The sequence below is a fragment of the Ptiloglossa arizonensis genome, chromosome 6 (genome assembly GCF_051014685.1).
Source record: "Ptiloglossa arizonensis isolate GNS036 chromosome 6, iyPtiAriz1_principal, whole genome shotgun sequence".
NCBI lineage: Eukaryota > Metazoa > Arthropoda > Insecta > Hymenoptera > Colletidae > Ptiloglossa > Ptiloglossa arizonensis.
In genome coordinates, this window is record NC_135053.1 from 17,817,272 (window position 1) to 17,841,640 (window position 24,369).

General features: G+C 36.9%; 3 protein-coding genes across 8 annotated transcripts; 2 read left to right on the top strand and 1 right to left on the bottom strand.

The window, feature by feature from the left end:
* Positions 1–310: 310 nt before the first annotated feature.
* Positions 311–12,894, top strand: LOC143147811 (uncharacterized). 3 transcript variants are annotated; one of them, XR_012992354.1, is made up of 11 exons: positions 311–1,159; positions 2,430–2,518; positions 2,712–2,876; positions 2,962–3,078; positions 3,168–3,500; positions 3,576–4,141; positions 4,237–4,382; positions 4,470–5,848; positions 5,956–8,263; positions 8,485–10,393; positions 10,473–12,894. XR_012992354.1 is itself a non-coding variant. In XM_076313424.1 (10 exons), exons 1-10 carry the CDS (start codon positions 1,132–1,134, stop codon positions 10,137–10,139), a joined length of 6,786 nt encoding a protein of 2,261 aa, XP_076169539.1. In that variant the 5' UTR covers positions 311–1,131; the 3' UTR covers positions 10,140–12,894. The 3 variants fall into 3 exon arrangements, 2 of the variants coding, with proteins under 2 accessions (XP_076169539.1, XP_076169540.1); XM_076313424.1 differs by having other exon boundaries at positions 8,485–12,894; XM_076313425.1 differs by lacking the exon at positions 2,430–2,518 and having other exon boundaries at positions 8,485–12,894.
* A 233-nt stretch (positions 12,895–13,127) lies between these two features.
* Sugb (Sugar baby transporter) lies at positions 13,128–18,341 on the top strand. Of its 4 annotated transcripts, none has more exons than XM_076314051.1 (10): positions 13,128–13,263; positions 14,967–15,078; positions 15,136–15,491; positions 15,600–15,731; positions 15,807–16,086; positions 16,145–16,338; positions 16,466–16,788; positions 16,857–17,032; positions 17,742–17,909; positions 18,010–18,340. In XM_076314051.1, the coding sequence occupies exons 1-10, from the start codon at positions 13,261–13,263 to the stop codon at positions 18,078–18,080; spliced, it is 1,815 nt and encodes a 604-aa protein (XP_076170166.1). In that variant the 5' UTR covers positions 13,128–13,260; the 3' UTR covers positions 18,081–18,340. The 4 variants fall into 4 exon arrangements, with proteins under 4 accessions (XP_076170166.1, XP_076170169.1, XP_076170168.1 ...); XM_076314053.1 differs by lacking the exon at positions 13,128–13,263 and adding an exon at positions 14,470–14,506 and having other exon boundaries at positions 18,010–18,341; XM_076314052.1 differs by lacking the exon at positions 13,128–13,263 and adding an exon at positions 14,520–14,828.
* Positions 18,342–18,493: 152 nt separating this feature from the next.
* On the bottom strand, positions 18,494–23,582 carry Tsc1 (tuberous sclerosis 1 protein hamartin). The gene is made up of 15 exons (XM_076314049.1): positions 23,453–23,582; positions 22,789–23,057; positions 22,455–22,720; positions 22,151–22,378; positions 21,895–22,088; positions 21,702–21,814; positions 21,399–21,637; positions 21,005–21,340; positions 20,737–20,922; positions 20,354–20,642; positions 20,050–20,273; positions 19,845–19,970; positions 19,534–19,770; positions 19,365–19,461; positions 18,494–19,278 (listed from the first exon to the last, which is right to left on the bottom strand). Exons 2-15 carry the CDS (start codon positions 22,895–22,897, stop codon positions 18,797–18,799), a joined length of 3,126 nt encoding a protein of 1,041 aa, XP_076170164.1. The 5' UTR covers positions 22,898–23,057; positions 23,453–23,582; the 3' UTR covers positions 18,494–18,796.
* Between the last annotated feature and the right edge of the window lie 787 nt (positions 23,583–24,369).

Consider the following 24,369-nt stretch of genomic DNA (forward strand, 5'->3'; position numbering starts at 1 on the left):
ATGAAACACGTATTAGAACACTTTGAAAATAAATTTTATTACGTATAATCAATATTTAACATAATTAATTTAAATGTCATATATACGAATGTATTAAAATGAAATAATATGTTTGTAATAAAAAATAATTTACTAATTACATACACTAATAATCTATGTTAAAGTTTAAATAACGTCATCTAGCGTTTCAACTGCACGACGACTAAAAACATACGTGTAGGAGAAGGGGTAGCCAGTCGGTGATTTTTTCCTTGCACGGTACGAATTCGTGTTGCCGCTTGACTGTCCGTTGAGGCTCAGTAAAATATTTGGATTTCTGATTCTAAAACACCAGTGTTAAACCATGAAAAGGTTCGAACGAGTTTCGCGCCAAATGCACCATCAATGCATATCTCTGTAACGTGTATTCATAGGTGTACGCCCGCAGTTGCAGTCCGCTGCTGCACAGTCCGCACCCGTACGGTCGCGTAGTGCGTCTCGGAAAACTGTCCTTATCGGAACATCGACGTATATACACACACGTACACGCGTACGCGAAATCGAATTTCAAAAGCTGGGAAAGAACGTCCTGCTGCGGTGAACGGCGTTTCGTTGACGACAAACATTCGGCGTTGATTCCGCGTTAATGTGGCCTACGTGTGAAACGACGGTGCGGTTTATCGGTAACAAAGCTGGTGGTTGTTTTGAGCCTGGAGTGTTACCCGATTAGAATGGTTGCAAGTGTCGCGCGCATCGCTGGCAACCCGTAGTGTTGTGCCAAAATAAATCAGCATTAGCTGTTCCTCGCTGGGAACTGCCAGTGGACGAATGTGCCTCACCGTTCGGATTCGTTTAGAAACGGCGGGACGAGCTATGCGGAATCGCGATTACCCGCTCTTTTGTCTCGAGGACTATGGGTGTCATAGCCGCCCGCTGATGTGCATCCCGGTATTTTAAAAGCGATCGGCTTCGCTGAGCGGAAGTGTTTTTCGTTTGGCTATCATCGTTACCTACCTCCGTGGATTTTGATCTCCTGACCCGCCTGAATTACACACCTGAAACGGGGCTGCGGCACGCAATTCTCCTTCGTGTTTTCAACAACCTTATCCGCCCTGACGTGATTCGCCCGGTTTGCCCGCCACAGGACGGGTTATGTTTCCCACTTTCATCGGGATCCTAGGTGAGTTTTGTGTTTCCTTTAGCCGTGAAACAATTACGGACGAGATCCGATGGATTTTTTTGTTCACCTTAATCGTATCGCACTGATTATCTCTCGCGGAAGATCGATGCCCACAATCGAGAGTCCTTGTCAATGACCCCAAGTTTAGCAACACAATCATTTTCATTGTTTTTTTCCTCTCTCTTACTTTTTCTTTGTTTTATCATTGCGTTATATTCTACGCAGAGTATCGACGCACGGCCGCATTATAATCGTATTTGTGATTGATATTATTATTGGAGGTGTTTTGCTTGATTACTTTGAAATGTAGCTCCTTATGTGAACATTAACTTTCTTGTTGTTTAATGGAGGTAGCTTTATTACTTGGTAGTGAATGATCATGGAATTGTTTTGATTGAAAGTAGACACCAGTAATTAGCATTGTTGAATAAACAGTGAAGTTATTGGGAAATTATTGAATCAATTAGCTATTGTGTACTTTCATGTATTGTTTTGAGTACATTTTGAGTACAGTTGCAATGGAAAACTAGACTCATTAAATACCTTGATATTCCTGGCATTTCTGGTAAAAAGTTATGAGTCTTAATATCAATCTCGAATTTGCCATTCTAAGAAGTCTTCTAACAACTTGATGTTTGTTTTCTTAATTAGCAAATTTTTGTATTACTATGAGCTAAATTTTTATGAATGTCTGATTGTAAACACGAATACTATAAACTATGAAGAAATAACAGTGATTCATCAAACAGAATACTTCCTGTTTGATGATAACAGTTTGAGAAAGGAATTGATATATTATGAGAATATAAATTGTAGAAGTCATATTTAATAAATATATTTTTAAATAAAGATGCAAAATTATGTGAAATATTTGTTTTTAGAAATAATTGTTTCTAATAATGTGATGTATTATATCAAAATCGATTAGAAAATGATACGCTTCACAAATAATGTTATGTTCTATTCTCACGTACATTATGAGTAATGTTATATTGTACTCTTAGTATAATATATTTTATTAAAGTAAAAAACATAGTATCTAATACAAACGCAATATATTTCTGCGTTTCTCAAAATTATTGATAGATTATTATTACATAGTGATGTGCTATTGGTTAGTCACATATATAGTCGTACATATTCTTTCGACAACAAAGTTTCCAAGTTGATGCTACTCCTGCACTAGTCTTATTACACGCAAAAAGAGACATTCCAGAGATCAAAGAAATATAACATCAAGGAACTCTCAATTGTTCCTTTATTTTTTTAGACATTCAATCGTGGTGGGAGGTGCCAAGTATAGCACACTTCTGCTCATTATTTAGGGCTGCCTTCAATCTTCTGGACTTTGATATTGAGGTACTTACCTAAATGCTAACTCGTATGAGTAGGCATTGCATATGAGACTTGTTAGTACCGCTTCAGCTTCCAGGAAATTAAATAGACCATGCTTCGGCTTTATTATGTTATTAAAGGCTTATGCATTATTCTTTTGTTGCTGCATTGATTACTTTTTGAGTTGTATTTACATATTAACTGTATATTATTTTAGGACTTAGAAGAAGCTTTATTAACGGACGGAGGAACAGAAGGACGTTTAGTACAGGAGCTGATAGTCAGGTTACTTGAAGGTTGTTTACCTAATGACACTCGCAATGACATCTCGACTTTTAACTACCAGATGTTTCTCCGTAGACTGTTTCGTAAGAAATGTCAGGTAAAGTAATTGTTCAATGTATCAATACTTAAGATGTATCTGTGTATTGCTATTAAAACTAACTGGTACATTATTTTATTTTCAGGAATACAAATGTGAGAATCCTTTTAATACAGATGTAGATTTTGAGTTATTGCCTCTTCGTCAGAAAGTAGAAATACTACGAGCTCTCTGCGACTTCAGGCTTGACGCTGAAGACGTGGTAAGCATTTAAGAACAAGCCTAAATTATCAATATACAATTATTAATATTTATTATTAAGATTTTTGTGCTTCCAATATATGTTTGTAGGAGCAATCATTAAGTAATTTGGACTCGGATAGTCTGCGAGTCGAACCTTTAGGACATGATCGTAAGAATTCTGCCTATTGGTACTTTTACGGCACTCGATTATATAGGGAGGACTACATTGATACTTCTAACAGCATCTCACATAAACAGAAAAGTAAACCTAGGGATAAAAAGCGCAAAAGACGACGAAGCAGAGTGGCGAAGGAGGAAGAGGAAGAGGAGGAGAAGAAGGAAGACAGTTTAATACACGAGGAAGGAAAGGAAAGTGTTTGGCAAGTTGTTTGCTTCACACAGCAGGATTGGAGTCGTTTAGTTGAAAAATTTCGTGACTCGGTAATTGTTTCTTTAAACGTGTGTTAATTTCTCTATCCTTTACTTCACTTCTAATAATGTTATTGTATTACTTAGGAGTACGATACCGAACGTAAACTCTACCGTACGCTATCCGAGGATTTCATGCCAGAAATACCGAAGCTTTTTGATTTGAAAGAGAAGCAACAGAGGCGCAAGTTATTACAACGTAACAGTTCACGAGTTCTTCGAAGTCACGAGCCTGCAACACAGATGGAAACAGTCATGGTTAGATCGAAGATCAAAACCAAAACAAATAAAGGGAGTAAAAAGGGGACTCAGAACTCGAAAAATGTTTACGTTAAAGAGGAAACACCTCCGCCCTTGTCTTCGCCGCCTGTTCAGAAGAAAGGACGGCAAACTAATAATTCATTAGCTTCTGCTGTTGGTCAGATTGTGATTCATACTAGAGACGAAGTCGAAGGGTTAGAAAAAAAGAAAGGTGTAGGAAGTAATAGTGATGGGAATTATGTGTCTTCTAATTATGGATATAAATTCGGATATTCGTTTGGCATCGAGGAAGAAGAACGTCGTGTTGGAATGCATAAGGTTCTTGAGAGTCTCAAGGATCACGTGGATGCGTGGCCATTCGTTGATCCTGTGGATGAAGAATATGCACCAAGGTATATTATATTTATATCTATGAGTAGTACATATTTATACCTAAGTAACACATTTTTAAACTATGAAAATACTAAACTAGTATTCTTTAATATAGATACTATAGCGTAGTACGGAAACCAATGGATCTCAGTACAATGGAGGAAAAACTCGAGGGTGGTTTATATAAGAATTTAAATGATTTTAAACGAGATTTTTGTCTTATAGTGGATAACTGTAGACAATACAATGGTTCTGATAATGGTTAGTATTTGTGTTATGTAAAACGATGTATTATTGCTTAACACTGGTATTATTCTCTAATGCGGATACTACTAAACTTTCTCATAGAGTACACAGAAATGGCAGTCAATCTTAAGGAAGCATTTGATAAAGCTGTAAATCGCTATTTGGAATCGGAAACATCCAGCGACGAAGATGCTTCGTCGCCAAAATCATTCCCCGCTACACCTGCGTCTCCATCATGCCCATCCCGAGTTTCATCTCCCCATCAAAATCGTAAGCGTTCAAAAAAGTCCACTAAAAAGTCTAAATCGTACAAATCCGAGAGTAAAGCAAAGTCTAAAGCAAACGATAAAAACGATGAGGAGGAGAAACGGGGGAAGAATTATAAACTTCCAAAGAAGAAGAGGGGCAAGAAAAAGAGTAAAAGAGCGAAAGATGAGGAATCTGTGAACGAGGAGGAACAGGAAGAACAAGAAAGCGAGGACGCTATGTCTGAATCGAGTATTGTAACGTCAAAAAGAAGGAAACATATTGACGTGAACAATTTATTGTTGAAAACCAAAAAGCTGTCATCCAAAGAATCAGAGGAGCTGAAAAAGATAAATAAAAAGATTAGTAAGGAACGTCATCAGCAAAAAAAGGAGGTGGAAAGCGTACGGCCAATAAAAGAATCAAAAGAGAATAAAAAGCGGAAAGAGGACTTTGAGGAAGATTACGAACCCCTAGTCATCGCGAAAAGTAAAAGTAGGAAGATCGAGAAGAAAGAACTCGAAGAGACCGAGATATTTACGAACAACGCCAAGAAGAGTAAAGCAAAAAAGATCGAATCTCACGAGGACGAGGCAGCGCTAGAGAACACAGACAAGACTCAGCATATCAAAGTTAAGAAAAGTCGGAAAAAGGAAAGGGGGGGTTTAAAAGCCTTAAAGCCTGACGAGAAGTATGAGAAAAGCCGAGTAAAGGACAAAGAGAAAAAATCAAAACAGAAAAACGATGAACCCAAAAACGGGGAGATATCGAGCGAAATAGATTCCAAAGACTTAGATCTAGAAAGCGATTTAGATTCAAAAGGAACACATACATCTAAGAAAATTGTCGCATTTATAGGTGATAAGGATATAGAATCCTTGGACGGTTTAAAAGATAAGATAAGTGAGAGGCGACGAGAGGAGAAGTTGAAGAGTGAAAAAGAGAAACAGAAGAAACCAGCGAAAGGCGATCTTCACAATGTGTATTCAAAAAAAGTGCCTTCAAACGGTAGTACCTTTCACGACAGCGAGAAAGCCAGCGCAAGACGACCAAAGTTAAAAAAAGGAATGAAAGAAGAAAAAGTTCCTACCACGGAGGATGCGGTGAAAAACCAAGACCAAGAAGCGAACGAAACAAAGAAAGTAAAAGTGGCTCAGACCAAGCATACCAAAGGATTTGGAAAAGAAGAAAGCTCGATACAAGCATTAAATCAAGCAACGGAGCAAACACTCCATGTAAGGATATTTTATATTTCACGTTAAATACATATATTTTAAATATAATAATATTGCGACATAACACACATTTCACTGTTCCTTTTTTTGTTTCTACCTCTCAATAGGACATCAACAAATGGCTAGATGACGCACCAAAGCTTTCTGAATTTTCTTCCGGGAGCGATTCTCCGATATTTCATTCTTCCGTTGAATCTGGTCGGTCAGGACCAAAGGTAGAAGCGCCAAGAAAACGACCAAGTTCTATTAAGATCTTTGGCCCTCACGGACCCACTAGACCAAAAAAGATACAACGTACTATAGATCGTTTGCAACCTGGAAAAAGTAAGGGAAACTTGCTTTTGAAGAAGCCACTTAACCTACCAAGTGTTAACGCCAACGAAACAACTGTTTATCAGTTGACTAGTGACAATGATCAGGCAAACAAGAACGCTGACGAGGAACCAAAACTTAGCTTAGGGACTGTTTTAAAAAATGTGGATTCTATTCAATTGATTTGTAAGAGCATAGTCTCCTCGCCAAATCCTAATTTTTCGAACGACGACGAGGAAGAGGACCACAACGCTCTTCCCACGGCCCCGGTACCCAGTCTGAAGGAGGAAAAATCATCGACCGGGAAAACGACGATCCAAACACCAACAGTGGCGGAGGAATCTAAAGACAGTCAATCTAGTGCGAAGGAAACTCAAAAACCGAAAGCCGCGACGCCAAACTTGAGTGCCTGGTTCAAGGCGTTCGGTGCGCCGAAATCGAAAAAGAAGGACGAGGAGTCTGAGGACGGCGCGACGAAGAAAGACGGCGAAGTGCAGGAAGTGTTCTGTGGTAGACAGAGAAGAGTGAGTACAGGTGGTAGCAGTGTGAGTGAATCCGTATCCAGTTTTTCTCAAGAGTCACCGCCTGGACGCGCTGGTCGATCACCGCAGGGCCAGCCCGTAATGGCTTCTGTCGAGCCGCAGATAAGAGGTGCTGGATTCTATCAGGATGCCTTATCGACGGGAAGTAGTCCTTACAATAGCCCTTATTACGCTACACCCCCGAGATACAGTGCTCAATTGCCACCCACTCCGTCACCACAAAATCATCCACTATCCCCGGCGTATCCGTCGTCGTCTTACGAACAGGCGCCCCTTTACTCTCAGATACCGGCTCAGCAGTCCCATCCGACGTTTCAGAAGTCTCCCCAGGAAAATTCTGGCGAAACGTATCACCAATTGTCGCCCACGTTTCCGCAGCGTTCACCGCAGGCCAACTTCCCCCAGAATTCGACACCGACCGAGACCTACAATCAGCAATTGCAGCCGACCAATCAGAATCCATCGCCGGTTTATTCGCAACACTCTCCGCAACCGATCCAACAAGTGTATCCTCAGTCTTCGCCTCAGCCGCCGCCGTCGAATTACTCCCAACCATCGCCGCAGCAACCGCCCACCCCGAAATACTCGCAGCTCTCTCCGCAACAGAACGCTGCCAATTACTCTCAGCCTTCCCCTCAAGCTTCTAACTACTCTCAAGCATCGCCACAGCAACCACACTCACCGTATTCTCAGCCGTCACCTCAAGCACCGCCCAGTTACTCTCAACCGTCTCCGCAGCAACAACACTCGCCTTACGCCCAGTCTCCCCAGCAGTCGTCCAGTTATTCTCAGCTGTCCCCCCAGCCGCCGTCTACCTACTCTCAACCGTCGCCACAGCCGCCACCAGTTTTCCCGCAGCAGTCGCAACCGTCGAACTTCTCTCATCCGTCACCTCAGACACATTCAGCCGGCTATTCGCAGTCGTCGCCGCAACCTCTGACGGTGTATTCCCAACCATCGCCACAGCCGCGAAATTATTCCCAGCCGTCTCCACAGCAAATTCAACCCTTCCCCCAGCATTCGCCACAGGCACCGTCCACGTACTCTCAACCATCGCCACAGAACGCCTCCTACTCCCAACCGTCGCCACAGCCGCCGGTGAAATATTCTCAGCCGTCCCCACAGCAGTCGGCGAATTACTCCCATTCGATACACTCGCCCCAAACGCCTCAGAACTACTCGCAGCTGTCTCCGCAGCAAGCGCCATCGAGCAACTACTCGCAGCCGTCGCCGTCGCCTCAGCAGTCGCGGAATTATCCGCAGCCTTCGCCGTCGCCTCAGCAGTCCCGTAGCTACTCGCAGCCGTCGCCGTCGCCGCAGCAGTCGCGCAACTACTCTCAGCCTTCGCCGTCACCGCAGCAGTCTCGCAGTTATTCTCAACCGTCGCCGCAACAGAAGACCGTTTGCACGTCTCAACCGTCGCAACAAGCACCTAGCTACTCGCAGCCATCCCCTCAACAGAGTACAAACTACACACAGCAACCGCAGCCGTCTAAGAGCTCGGAGGATTGCCCGCAGAGCGCGGCCACAACCGCGCCAGCGGCTTCGAGTTACACCCAAGGTTGGTAATGCGATTTGCCCGTTTAAACATTGACAGAGCAATGTACTGTTGACTGTACAAGAAGAAGAAGATCAATTGTTGAGTATCCGAAATGTATGCGGTGTGTATCATTTACAGTCGTAATCGTAAAATATCTTTTTCGCGTGTTTTTTCTTTTTTTTTTTTATATGGTTTTGAATTGTGAACGTACAATAATCTTTATTTATTTGTCACACCCGAAGGTTTCAAGCAGAATCATTCGTACATTCAGTCCCCGGCGCCGGCGTCTATCAGCGAGACGGAGCATCGAACGGAGTATCTCAAGTCGACTGGCAGCGCCGAGAAGACAACAAGCGGTGGTGGTGATCAGCAACGGAACTTCACCGTGCCCACAGAGGCATCGTTGAACCTGAACGCGAATCATCAGATCTACCAGTCGCCGAATCAATATCCGCCGGCGTTTGGGAACAATTACCCGAACATCGATCTTCAGCGGTCAGTTTCGCGACAGGAGCAACCGCAACAGCAACAACAAGCATCTCAGGAGCAACGTTCCAGCTTCACCGATCTCACCGAGTCGCTAAACGCGCAGAAGTACGTACAGCAGCGCTCGTTCCTCGGCAAAACGTCGTCGACCGCCGGCGAGCAACTGTCGACGCAGGATCAGTCGCAGATATTAGCATTCCAGCAGAACCTGACAACGCACGAGCAACTCTACCCGAGTGGTTTCCAGACGTCCGGTTACCCGATGTCGAACTCCAGACCGGTCTATCCCAGTCCGCATTATTTTGACGCCAGCTCGAAGACTGCCACCAGTGGGCCTGTAAATAGCACGGCCAGCAACCTGCCGCCCGTGAAGAAACGTATATACAATGAATCGTCCACCGACGCGTCGCGCGGTTTGACGCAGGAGACCGCTGCCAGGAGCGGGCAGGAGCAACAGTTTGGCTTCGACCCGATAATGGCGCTTCCACAACCGGACGCGGTATCGGCCAGCCAATTCGACGCGGCATTCGTTGGCAACCTAGCCGATCCCGTGGCCACGAACACCGCGTACGCGCGCCTCGGTCTGGGTTTGGTGGGTCGCACCAGCAAGGAGCAACAACAACTGTTGACGATCCCACGACCGCCGCCGACGAAACCCGAGCATCTGGCGTACGCGCGGAGTCCAGCCTCGGGGGCTGCGGAGCTGGATCTGAATCTCCTGCAAAGTTTGCAAACGGCAGCCGCGAAGAACACGCAAGGCATATTGTCCATGTCGCGTAGAAGCGGGGAAACCCTGACCGCGTCGGCGCCGGTGAAAACGCGGAAAAGTAGAAAGAGCAAACAGCAGCAACAACAGGAGCAACAGAACGTCGCGAACGTTTCGACCGCGGTAAGCACCGAGCCCCAATCAGCCACTGGTATACCTGGTTTCCCGCAGTACACCGGTACGTCCGCGGACTCTATCAGTCTGAAGAACACCGGTATGGTCCCGCCAGCTGGAAGTGCCTTCAATTTCGCCGCATCGACCAGCACGACCACCAGTTCAGCCTTCTACGATAAGGACGCGACCGCCGCAGCGTTTGCTTTTTTGGACGAGTTTCGCAATCCGAACCGATATTACAGCATGGCGCTGAGGCAGCAGCAACAGCAGCAGCAGCCGCAGCACACGCCGGTAACGGACGCCACGCAGCAAGCCTGCAACAAGCTCAGCAATCAACCACCGAGGAACTATCCACCTCATCCCTTTCTTCATTCCGCTCAGAGGTCGACGGCATACGGACCACCGGTTTCGGCATACGTCACGCCACACGGCCCAAATTTAACGATGGACCCAACCGCGTACCAGCAGTACATTCATTCCCTCTATGCTCTTCAACCGCCGCCGCATCATCATCGACCGTCCTGGCTTTAGCCGTTAAAATCTTTGTAACGGGCGTCTTAACGTTTGTACGACATTTCGATGGGTTTGTCTCCCACTTCCCACGACAAACTGGACGAAATAGCGTTTAAAACCGGGGACAGAGGAGGTTATAGGACGTTCGCCGTCCGAGGGTATATTCACTTCGTTGTATCCAACTTCGTCGCGGCACGTTCACCTTATTTTGGGACACATATGGATTATACGGAACGTTCCAAAGGAAATGTGAGAAAAATAACAAACGCGTGGTAAGTCCTCGATAAAAGTCGCAGAATCGGCACCGTTCGGAGACTTTTAACGAGTTTGGTTTGGGCAATTTTATTTCAGGAATCGAAACTTAACTTTTTACCTCAATCCGAGGGTGAGCAACGCCTGTACCGCCAAAAGAGGAGAGTGAATTGGATCTACCGAGAGTGAACGAGATAAAGCAACAGAGAACGAGTGCAAATTTAATCGTTATATTTTTCATTGTATCTTCGTGAGAGTCGTAGACGATGGATTGACGCGAGTTTTACAACGAAAATGAAACCGAACACAACCTCGACCCAATTATTTTTAATTATACGTAATTTAAATTATTTCTGAAAAACTTCCAATTTTGTATAGATAAAAATAGTGCAAATGGGGGGCATGTTGTGACTTATTTGCGTTGGAAAAATCTCGCCAATATATTGTTAATACACCCCGTACTGAAGACACATGACAAATATAAAAGTTTTAATTTTTATTAGTGGATAAAACTCGGTCACTCGCGCTGGAGAAACACAAACAGCGGTAGGGATGATTCTGAAACTTGTATCGAGTTAAAAATTCAAACTTTTCACAAGGAATTACTGTGTATCCTAATACGAAGAAAAGAGTCCTAATAAATGCGAATTCACTGTAAACCCTTTGTTTCGAAGATACAGTCACTTTAGATTTTACTGTGAACATGTAAAGCATTTAACGATGTGATGTATGAACATTTTTTGCATGGCAATAGAAGCCAAACTAAATTTTAAAGCGTGTTTTAGAGACAAAGGATTTACGAATCTACGTTTATTAAGACCTTTTTCGTAACTTTCAAATGTAGAATACGTCTGTTACTTTTCTGATATTGTTTCGGAACAACCTGTATAACTCGAGTACAAGATTAATTTAGATAAAACTGTGTTTACTAGTGTTTATGAGTACATTTGATAATTTTCACCTTCTTCTTGTCAATCATAGTTGCAATTTTACGGAAATAAGTGATTTTGTTATAAATGTTTCACTTGAATATGGGCAGTGACCGACGTAAACATTTCCGATTGTAAACACTGTTTCATCTAACCATGCTTGTCTGCAACAATAATCAGAATTTTTTTCTTTCGAAAGTGATCGGTACCGATTTTGTTCTCTCGTTTAATCATTTGACTGGAGACCTTTGTAATACATTAGCAACTTCATCATCTCTTTAATTTTTTAGTATAATCAATTTATTTATTTCATTGATCGATATGTGATCGTTTTCCAAATACCTTTTATTTTATTTTTATTAACGAATTTTATGATTTTCCGAAGAGGAATCCTAGTACTGACGTAAGAAGACAGAGAAAAATTCTGATTACAATATTCCTCGAGATCATCGAAAAAAGCGCCGTAAACTCGTGAACGTCAAGCAGTAAAGGAGCGTGTAAAGTTGATTGTTTAAATTTTTTTTTTTTTTTTATAATATTTTTACTGATTGACTGGCGAAGAAACGGATTTTTAAAGCTCTCTCTTTCTCTCCCCCCTCTCCCCTGGAATTAGGGTGCCAGCCATTGCACCGGGTTGTCTTCATCCCTACTTCGCATTTGTTTCTTTTTTTACCAAGACGATACGAATCTTTGACATTTTTACACGATTTATCAGAAGAAAAAAAAAACAGAAAAGAAGAGATGTTTAGCTTTTATTCGGTAATCTACTATGTAGTCATATGTACATAAAGGATAAGCCTACATTGCGTAGGAATTTTTGATAGTTTTTCTAATGGCTAGTCGACAACTTAGACGTTAAGTTCAGTCGCTAGTGACCGGAAGTAACCTTCTATCAAAAGTTCCTCTGTCTACTAAGCTCTTACAGCGCCTGTATCTATTTCTCGATGTATCGAGATGTTGATTATGCAATATTTGATTTTTTAGCGAAGAGACGATTATAATCCGCTCGTAACAGTGCTCGTAATTTTCAGCCTGTCGTGAATGTTGTTTTCCCTTTTTATGTTTAAAAAACAAAAAAACAAAAAAAGGAACAGCTAGACAAAATGTAGGGTTATACGTGATTTCTAAATTTGAAGGATTTCTGTATAATATCGAGCGCACTGTTGCTGGTGTATCTTATGTAGAGTATATAGATTCTATAGTACGTAAGCTAGATTTCGTTTCTTTGTATATAAAATACATATCCTTCATAGACAATGTGCTCGATGTAAAGAAAGATCTGCAAAGTCGAAGACCTTGTAGAATCGTCCGTGGTAGGTTGCAAACGGGATAATGTAGGGAACTAGACGAATGTACGCGCACGCGTGCGTATACGTATGTATGTATGTATGTATGCGTGGCTGGTGTGTGTATGATATCTCGCGAATGATGAAAAATAAAATATAATACGCCGCAATCATACATTAACCCACCTTATTGCTAAAAGAAACGGATGGAAGCGGTATATTAAAACTTATAAATATATACATATATATTGTAAATGTATATTGTAAATGTATCGATGACAGATTAAAGCACAGTTTGTTACAAAACCGTTTTCAGCTTTATTTAATTTTATTTACTGCTATTAGAAGTAGTTCTGAACAAAATAAAGTAATATAAATTTGAAGCTTGCATGAATATTACACTCGATTTATATTTGTTAAAATACGTTTCTTACGTATCAGATACTTATTACAAATTTATGTAATCTCAAACAATAAAAAGTATTAAATATCCTTCGATAAACAAGAATAGTTACGTATGAAATCACGTGACGAATCACTTCTTTTATTGGTTATATTAACAAACCTAAATTGGTTGATTGATCGATTTAATTAATCGTGCTGAAATTCTTCAAGTATTATTGTCATAAAAAGTGCCAAAATTGATAGAAACGGATGGTGTCGATCGAATAAATGGTAAATACACGAAATTGTGCAAAGTTGCAATCAATTATTATATTTATAGTTAAAGCCGTCCACGAAGTGTTGCTTCATAGACGCGACATCGCTTATTGTACGTTTTCTTGCAGCGGATAATATAAAATAATAGAAAACTGTCTACGATATGACAGCAACACGTTTTTGTCACAATTTGCATTTGTCATATTTTTCATAGACATAATAGAAAAATATCCGTGTTCATATGATTATACATTACCACATTAGTCAAAAAAAGATACTAGAGAAAAAATTTGGAATGAAGTATTAAAGGAAATAAAATGATCTAATAAAAATTATTATTTTATTTGTTATAGATACAATAGTTCCACAATCATGGTAAAGCCACTTATAGTTTTAAGAAGTAGTAGACTAAATAGTCATGTAAAATTAGCAGATAATACGCTTTAGAAATGTTATTATTTTTTATGCATTAATTCTGTATGAGATTCCATCATATTTTTATATGTAGTTATGAAATATGCAATTACATTTAATTATGGAAATTATATTTGCACATCGTGTACAACATCAAATTAGTGTTAAAAACAATTGAAATTTTTGTTAATATATCAAATATGCATTTAATATTTTTTTTACACCCATTTAATCTATAATCTCATTAGATTTCTACTATCCTTTCACAATTACATTTAGTAGTTCATACACCTATTTCTATGCATTATAAAATAAATACATATTATACAAACAATTAAATTAATAAACAAATTAATAAATAATTTGTTCAATTTTATGTCTTATTTGTTACTTTGTCCATAGTTTACTATACATATATTTTAATTATATTTTTTTACCTTAATGTTATCAAAATCCTTTCTGCATCACACATTTTTCTACACTTAATTCTACTATTTCTACACGATTTTTATACGTACATATCTTTACACATTCTATACTCGTTTAAAACCAATTATCATTTTCTGCCAATTCTCTTGCAGCAACAAATATTTTTTAATTAATATTCTTTTAAATATATAAGTGTAACCATAATTTTCTTCATTTTCTTTTGCATCAAATATAATTGTAAATAATTAGCACATTTCTATCATTATTAAACATTTTAGTAACTGATAAAATGTTTGTTTTACGCTTCGTGGACGAAAACTGAAGTGTATGCGTCTTGTTTCTTTAATACGCTACGCACACACGTTTATGAAATAACACTTTGTGGACAGCGACCATAGAATCTATAAAATGAACAGTAAGACATTTAATGAAAATATGAAAAATTTACAATTGTGCTAACAAAAAATTTAGCCGTGATAAGAATGTACAGATAATAGAATGAACATAATAGTATGTGAATGTAGAATGTGAATATGATATCTACGTTCTGCTTCCTTCTCGAGTTTCATGCTTTACATAATGAAAAGTGCAGATACAGCAACTAGAATTTATAATTATAATAGCAGACAGTGGTAAAGTCTTTCTCGGCTAAGTACAAGTGACAAAAAAAACTATAAAGCATTTGCAAAGTATGTTTATTACAAACGTATTAGGGAGTTTTTAATTTTACTGTCGGTGTACGTATAATTGTGTTCAAAATTGCATTTCTAAATGTATATAATAATTAAAATTGGTGTGCAATTCAAATTTTAGAATATCGTATTTCTTAATTTATTTAGTCAAAACAATTATTTGGGTATGCATTTCATTCACAGATAACACTTTGTGACCTTAATCTACAGTATAATATAACAATTTTAAAAATGTTCAACAATATAAATAAGGAATTACTACCAATAAAAGCACATTATTTTTTATTCAATGCCGGTAAGTAGAATTGAATGCTGTAGATTATCATTTGTAATTACATTTCCTATTTTTCAGCTACTGGACCAATAGTAACATTTTTACCAACAATTGCAAAACAATTAGGTTTTTCTGGATTTTTAGTGGGCACTATATACACAATACTACCAATTGTAGGTTTCATATCAAAACCTTTGTTTGGTGGTCTCGCTGACAAATTTAAAATTCACAAAATATTGTTTTTAATATTTCAAGTAATAATTGCTATATCTATGTTTGCAATACATTTTATACCAGCAGTAGACAATAAACCCAATATTGCTCTTATTTGTAATGGTGATGCATTTGTAGAAGTATGTTCCAAAAATGTATTTCCTAGTGAAATTATACATAATGTGATAACCGAGACCTTACATTTAAATGTATCATGTCAGGTATAATATTTATTATGTTAAATTTATGAAACAAAGTATCCTATATCATTAATGTATTAGATGCAATCTAATTTAATTTAAGTATATTTCATCTTTTCATTTCTCTAGGTGTCTTGCAAAGCCACAAAAGAAATTTATACAGAAATGTGTTTAAAGTGGAAAGCATCTGAATTTTGTAATTTGGCAAATTCAGATACATTTGATTTCACTTTAGGATTTGATGTGTTCCACGATGACTATGTAAAATATTTTGTATATAATTTTCTATATTTATTGAGGTATAATAGAGAAAACTTGAAGTATTTTATTTTACAGTTGAGCAAGTGCATATATATTCGTATTCTTACGGCCAAATTTAAAGATAATATTATACATAAACCAGCTTGTGAAAATTATGTTAAGACAACCTGCAAAGCGACATGTAACGATAATCCACCTTTTCATCAGCTATTGAAAGAAGTTGAAAATTCTCAGACAAATACTACACAAAGTTCGATGTATCAATTTCAATTATTTTTGTGTATAACTATAATAAGCTGGATTGGCATGACAGTTGTAGTCACTATAGCAGATGCTATATGTTTTACTCTCCTTGGTTAGTACCATGTTGGTTATTAAGTATTTTGTACTATTGTAACATTTATGCATTCTAGGAAATGAAAGAAAAAAAGATTATGGAAAACAGAGAATGTGGAGCAGCATTAGTTTTGGTATTTTTGGATTAAGTGCAGGATATTTAGTGGATACTCTTAGTGAAGGAAAATTTGAAAAAGATTATACTTGTATATTTTATATTATGTTGGTTGCTATGATACTGGATATTGCAGTATCAGCAACTTTAAAGAAGGTACATCTTTTCTTTAAATACACCCTGTTACAATTAAATGTAAAATTGGGAAGTGTACAAAAGTCTGATATTTTTTCTCAAAAGAATACAAAATTGCCAGATAATGGGGAAATCAGTATCATTACAGAAAAATCCAGAATGTTTAGAGATCGAGCCACCAATACTATGGGAACTACTTACCATGTGTAAAGAGGGTAATGTGTTGGCCTTTGGATGGTGGTGTATAGGTGCTGGAATGTGTACTGGAGTAGTATGGAATTTCCTATTTTGGTACACCGAAGACTTAGCAACTAGTTCTCAAATAACATGGCTCAAAACTTTACAAGGCCTTTTGACTGCTGTACAATGTTTTTTAGGAGAACTACCGTTTAATTTCATCTCAGGAACAGTATTACGAAAATTGGGCCATGTGAATGTTATGAGTTTGATTTTATTGGTCTATGCAATTAGGCAAGTAATTTATATGTTATTGCAAAAATGTGATAATTTTATAATAATACATGGCCAATGTTTTACAGATTTATGGCATATAGTACTATATCAAATCCATGGTGGTTTTTAATCATTGAAATACTTCATGGACCATCATTGGGCCTTTGCTGGCCCACTATGGTATTGTATGGTGATAAAATAACACCACCTGGTACTAATGCTACTATACAAGGACTTATTGGTGCTATATTTGAAGGAGTTGGTTAGAAATAATAAATTAATAGTACAAGTTTGAGTTTGATAAATAATTTTTTTTCATATACAGAATATCTCATACAACTGGAAACTTTTCAAGAGATATAAAAATGGCATTAACTGGATCAGTTAAAACTATGGGGTTCTATTTAAGAAAAAAGTGCAATTGCATTATCCAGCTTTAAACTTTTTAAAGATACAGCTTGTTCTAGTTGCGTGAGACACTTTGTATATATACAGGTGTGGTATGTCAGGACAAAAAAGTATTCTTTAAAAAAGGTCAACTTTACAAATTGCAGTATTAAAAATTTAGAACAAATTTCTTTTTTGATAAAAGTCAAGGGTACTTTGATTTTTTTTAAATTAACGTTTTTCCTTTTATATATATTATCTTGCATTTATACGTTGAAGATCATTTCAAGGTAATAGTATAGCCAGTAGAATGTACTTGATATCATCTACAACATTTTACTATTTATCGAACAAAATTTGTTCTAAATGTTTAATATTATAATTTGGAGTCGATTGGAAACTAATTAATTTTTGTTCCATCGTCGAAAGTACCTGAAAAATCGTGATGACAGTTATGTGCCACATCTTGTATATATCTATAATATATTTTATTTTTTAATTTGTTATATATGTGACATGATTATATCAACAATTGTATAACAAATCAAAAAATTTCATTTCTCACAATTGATAATTAATTTTAGGAGTATCAAGTGGCAGCCTAATATGTGGATGGTTAATGGACACGTACGGTGGTGTTATAGCATTCAGAGTATTTGCAGTAGGGGCAATGATGTGGTTAACTTGCTTTTGGCTTATTCAAGCATTACTGCGAATACTTACAACATCGCCGATACGTATGGGTCATAATCGTGAGTAATGATTGTGTGAATGTATAAATAACAAAATAATTTTGGGTATTTCAACTTTTTTTGAAAAGGAAAATATCTTCTCACTGGTTATCTATTCCAGATTTGGCAAATTACGCTAATCCAGATGATGCAATTCTTATGACAATGAGTCGTGAATTGCAAACCTATTGATAAAAAACAATAAATTTATAAAAAATTTTACACATTTACAGATTATTTACTTAGCAGTGGCTGTTTTAATATAACATAGCAATGATTATTGATAGTTCAATTTTTCACACATTCGTAATTCATTTTTATGGCATCTTATACAATGTCGCTTTGTAAACAAAATACTGTTCAGTATTATGTATGAATAGCAAAGTTTGATTATCATATTTGATAATATATTCATCTATTTTACAATGAGAAATAATTGTTTTTCTTTCGATTCCATTAACACATAATAAAATTCTATTAATCCTGGTAATTAGAGTGTAATCGTATTGATATATGTAAGTCAAGGGTATGTATACACATACAAATATCCAGAGAGATAGCAAAGGAAAATTATGTGAGGATGTGTTCATTCGAGACTTAAAAAATTGCTCACAAAATATCTCAACCATTTATTCATTGTGAATTAATTTTTTAAGAGGGAAATCATATCATGCTAGTAATTTTATTAATTACCAGTGTATTTTCAATTATTTATCGAAATCACGCGATAGTAATATTTTTATGAATTCCGCATAATATGTCGATAAAAAGCTACAAATAACTTTCTTCTGATTTAATACCACGGCACTGAATAACAGATGCTCGCGTGCAAAACAGGATAGCTGTATGCGAAAAGACTCGATGGCCGTTTTTGCGTAGCGTTAGTCTCGTTTAGGATTTTGCTTCTGCTAACTTTGACGAGATGGTGAAATTGCCTGATTTGGTACAGGCTCAACGATGGCTTGTAGATTAGAAATTTCGCCTGCGGTATCACAACAGTCATTCATCATAATTCCAGTACCTGAATGAATAAAGGCAAGACTTCCCTCACTAGAAGAAGCTAGACTTGCAGACAGTGGAGGCGACCTTTCTTTAGGTGATGCTGAAGAAGCGAGATTGCTCATAGTAGTGGTACTGCTAGTTGCTTGTTCTAATGTACCATGAAGTTCAAGTATACGACTTTCAAGAAGAAGGTTGATCTCGGCTTGCGCTTTATATTTCGATTCAACAGCTTTCAACTCGGATTCATGTTGATCTTTTGTTTCTTGTAAAAGTCGTTGCTGGTCTACAAGTTGTGCTTCCTTTCGTGCATCTTTACTTTCTAGTTCATTCAGACGCACTTTTAAGGCTTCCACAAGAGATGTTCGTGATTCCAGTTGTCGTCGTAAATCTAAAAATATCAAGCGTGCAACATCAATCTAATTTGATTTTGTTTTGCTTATTAATATTATTAATAAATAACTCAATCATACGTACTAGTTAATTCTTCTGTATATGATCTTTGTATCTGCGTTGCTTCTTGTTTATTCATTGGTGAAAGACCACCTGTACTTTCTTGCAGTTTTGCTTGTGCCTATGTATAAAATTTGACACATTAAAAATAAACACATCGAATAAAAGGATAAATAATTTATTAAAATACTACCTCTCCCAGTAGAAGAAATTTTTTTTGTACGGTATCGAGAGTACGTTCTAATTCTTTACTACGATCTGCAGCTTTTAATGCTACTCTTAGTCGATGCCCCGCATCGAAAAGGGAAGCCTCCGTGGAACGAATTTGTTGTTCATATTCCACTATTTTCTTTTGTTCATTCTTCAATTCAACTTCAATGGATTCGAGAAGATCCTTCAGCATCTGATTCTGTCGTTCTTCTTCTACACACTATACATTGTTAATCACATTACTATACGGATTTTTATTAACGATTCAATAAACAGAATCATTATTTAGGTTACCTTAGTTTGCCAGTGATGCAATGTCTCCGTATATTGTTGTTCAGCTTGACAAGCTTCTTTTCTGTTACGTTCTAACTCAGCCTTCAAGGCCTCTACTTCTTTTTCCATCATTTTCAATCGATCAGTCTGTAATAAGGACTTCATGCTTAATGATGGTTAACAAAATTTAGATAAATTTTACTTTATGTAAATGATATGAACTGACCAATGCATAATTGTGTTCTTCCAACGCGCGTGAATCCCTTAGTTTACCAAGAAGTCTTCGATTACGTTCAGCGTGAACTTCTCTACGCTGTCGTTCAAATTGTAATTGAATTTGCATCAATTGTAACAATTGACTTGCACATGCAGCGTCTAAAGCATCTTCCTCCCCCATTTCATCTTCGCCGTCATTTTCTTTCCTTTGCTTCTGTTTGATTGGATTAGTTCCTTTAAAAAAATTATTGTATTAAAATTTCTATTAATTACTATAATATAATTATAGTTACTAAATTTGATTCTATACTAACTCATTTTATCACCAGAAACATTACTGGCTCGCGTGCAAGCTTCGACATATCGATCAAGCATTGCAGTTGGTGACAATCTAAATTCAGCATTTTGCTGGACATATTTTTGTACATTCATTTGATTCTTTTGATCCAAAATGCCCACCAACAAATATTCATATGGAAGCAAATCAGATGTTTGGGTTCCAATCTCTTCTAATTTTTTTCTTCCAATCACTTTCAGCTGATCTGTTTTACAATTAATTTTTTTTTGGATGTCCATATCTGGACAAGATTTACTTTTTCGAACCTACAAATATAAATAGAATTTTTTGTAAGTAGTTAAATTCCTTTTTTTTTCATTAAAAACATTTTTACGTACAATATTACTCAAAATATTTTACCTTGCAAAGAGAACTAAAAGTCGAATGTTGTGCTGAAATTTGATACTGAGAATACAAACGCAGTTGATAAACTCTTCCAGGCAAATCTCCTAAAGCATTTTGCATTTTCTCATTATGGTGTTGTCTTTCAGTATACTTCAAGCATTCATGTTTTCCAGCAGCTTGAGAGCTTACAATTTCTAAAACCTGCACAATATATGCAGATATGTCTACCAATTTTCATTAATATGTAAACCTTTTAGATACAAAAATATATAAAATACAAAACCTCTTGATCTTCTTGCCAAGAATCGTTTTTTCCATTTTGATTCGTATCCACTTCTGAAAATCTTCCATTTTCGTCAACGTTGATGGACGACTTCTGTTGACTAATACCTTGCCTATCCGCAATGATTTTACTTATCTTGTGCGAAAGGAATCCATGTGCATTGCTTCCATCTCCACTTCCAATTGTAGAACCAGTCACTGCAGAGATTGGTGGGTTTAAGGGAATGGGTGTTGATGGTCGAGAACTTGATCCTACAGTACCATTACCAAATGCAGTAAGAGCACGGACTGCAGCAGATCCCACAGGTACTTGCCTCGCCGACAATTTCCGTAAATCCTATATAAAAAAATTCAAAATATAAATTTGATTACACTTTTATCGTTTATAAACATACCTTAACAGGAGTTGTTTCAGGTGTGGCTTCAACCGCTGCTTCTGGTGGAGATGTGCCACTTCTGTTATTATTGGGTGTTGAAGGAGCAGATCGTTGTTCATGAGATGTAGCTGGAAATGGAGGACTAAGTGGTGGCACTGACATACTTGGAGACCAAAAAATATCATCTTCGCCATTGCTAGTTTCCAATGGTGCTACTCCTCCACTAGTGTTTATTGAAGTACACATAGAAGAATGATCTAGAAAATGTATCTAGCATAATTACATTCATAGCTACATTTGGTCTGAATAAGATTTACATACCTAAGGGTGGTGTAGAGCGTGAATTTACAGTGTTAAATACTTCCTCTCGACATTTATCTAATGTGAAGCGACCACATTCTGCCATAACATCATGGTGTTCCATCTTTTTCCACCTAAAATATAACAAAACAAGAAATAAATGTATTATAAATGATTTTGTATAAAATATTATTTTTTACAATAGAAAGTATACCTAGCAGCAGAAATCTCAGAATCTTTGGATGCAGTAACAAGTAATGGATGCATACGCACTGAATCCAACATTGGTCTAATTGTATGAGTAAAAGTAGCCAATTGATCTCGTTGAATGTATTGTTGTTTCAAATATGAAATGAAGTTGCAAGGATACATGGCATATAGTCTGTGGAATAAACTGTACAGTCCCACCTGTAATGAGTCAAAAAACATTAATTATCTATTTGTATTGTTTAATAAATAACAATACTCACTTGCAGATGTAATAAATATAAATGATTTTTATCAATAGTTCCTGCTGTTGTGGGAGTAAGATGCATAGGAGCAGAAAACAAAGATGACTGATGGTGGTAATAAGAAGCCAATCGGCCAAATACTTCAAAAATTTCTGAGAGATATGGCCCTAAAGCAGCTGGTAACATTGGTAATAACATTACCAAGAGCAGAAGGGCGCTCATAAGGGATAATGTATCTGCTTCCATCTAAAAACAGATTAGTCATATATCTATATTTATTTAACAATACGTTTATATTTATTTTAATAAAACTTATACCTACTTTAAGTAACTTAAGCAAATCCCGAAATAAAGCATGACTGGCAAGTTTGTATAGCCAAGTCGGTTGACGACGTGCAATATGACCTAGCAAAGTGAGGGTTTGAATTCTTTGGCTGCTGCTTCCAGGTTTAGAAAGAGCTTCGGATAAACGATCTAATAGATGCTTGTCATGTGGATCTCGAACACTGGCTAATACCTCAACAGCCCTCAAAGAATTTGTAGACAGATAATAGTCAAAAAGGCCATTCACCAACCAATTGTCTTTTGCTGGAAAATATTTGAAATCATTAGAGTGAACTCAAGATTTATATCTGCAAATTCATAATCTCACTTACTGCATAGAAAAAGTTCATGGAATACTTTTTTTATTTCTTCTACCTCTCCAAGCTTATTAGATTCTAATAGATTAAAAAGATCAGCAATGCCTACTGAATTAATGTTCATCTTGGTGATAATAACTACTTCAGCATAGACAAATGATACTTATCCTGATCATCCGATCATATAATGGAAGTAGAAGTGAATTTGTAACGCTTGGTTTCATCCATCTGTCATTTATTATGTGAGACAGTCTTCATAAGAAGCAAAAGAAATTTTAGAATACCTAGAACAAAATAATACGGAACTGAAAAAAAGTAATTTGCTAAAATTAGAAGAAACAAGATTTTTTGTAACTTCATATTCTACGAACTGTCAATTTCTATGAATCGGCATATGAATTTTAGTATTGCAATTCTGTAAGAAAACACTGTTTATTGATATGATTTTAAGATTATCTGAATGAGAATTTTGTACAAGATATTTCTAAATTGTCAGTGGATATTTCATTCTGAATGTGTAAAAAAAATTGTCGGTTCAGTTCTGTGATATCCGTAAAAAGGTCATTCGGTACAATGTCCGCAAAAGATTTTTAATGAACATGACTTTGGTTTCTAAATAGAACGTCAAACACTAGGTTCAACTATGAATACATCGATAAAAATTAACAAATTAACTTACCCGAAGCTCATCGAGTACTTCGATAAATTTTTGCGAGTTCTATGGCGATCGCTACACCATCGCAAATATACCGAAGACGGGTGTGCATTGATGTCGCCACAATAGAAGTAGCGCCACTGTCGCACAACGATTTTATTTACGTTCCTAAAACTATAGAATCGATACCCTTAGTTTTCGTTTTCAATTACGTTATAACATGTGTTCCAACTAAAATCTTTATTTCTGTATCAATAAATAACGTTATTACTGTTGCATAGCTTTCTGTAAGCAACAAGAATTTTAGAATTAGGTAAGTGTTCTTGGAGCGGTAAACCTCTTAGCTCGTTGGTGGACAAAATTCCGAAGTAAAGATTATTTTTTACCTTTTGTATAGTTCAAATGCTTTTCAAAATCGAAATGCACTTAACATTGAAAATCTTGTTTAAATATAAGTTGGTAATTTATCAATGTTTGTAAACACTACAGCGCCGTGTTGTCTTTATGATTGTGTAACCTGTACAATTGATCAAGGCGTGCTGCCGTCAAGGGGCACGGAAGGCGCAAACATTCAGTTTACTATTAAAAATGTTTTAAATAAGTGAATAAATATTTAAAAAATTGACGATTCAAAATTTGATAACTAAAATTTAAATTTTAATAAATTAATTAAAACCTTTATTTGTAATGAAGCAAGTAAAATTAATATTTTAGAATAATTTATATTCAATTTATGTTTTTTATATTTTTATATATATATTTTTAATTTTTTGTAAATATATGTATACTAAAATTTTAATAAATATATATTCATAAAATTTGTATTTTAAAATTATTTTTTTAAATTAAAATACTTTATATAACGGAGTGCATTGTGCATTTACATTACTCACAGATACATCGAAAAATGATAAACTATACTATGTTTCTTGAATAATTAA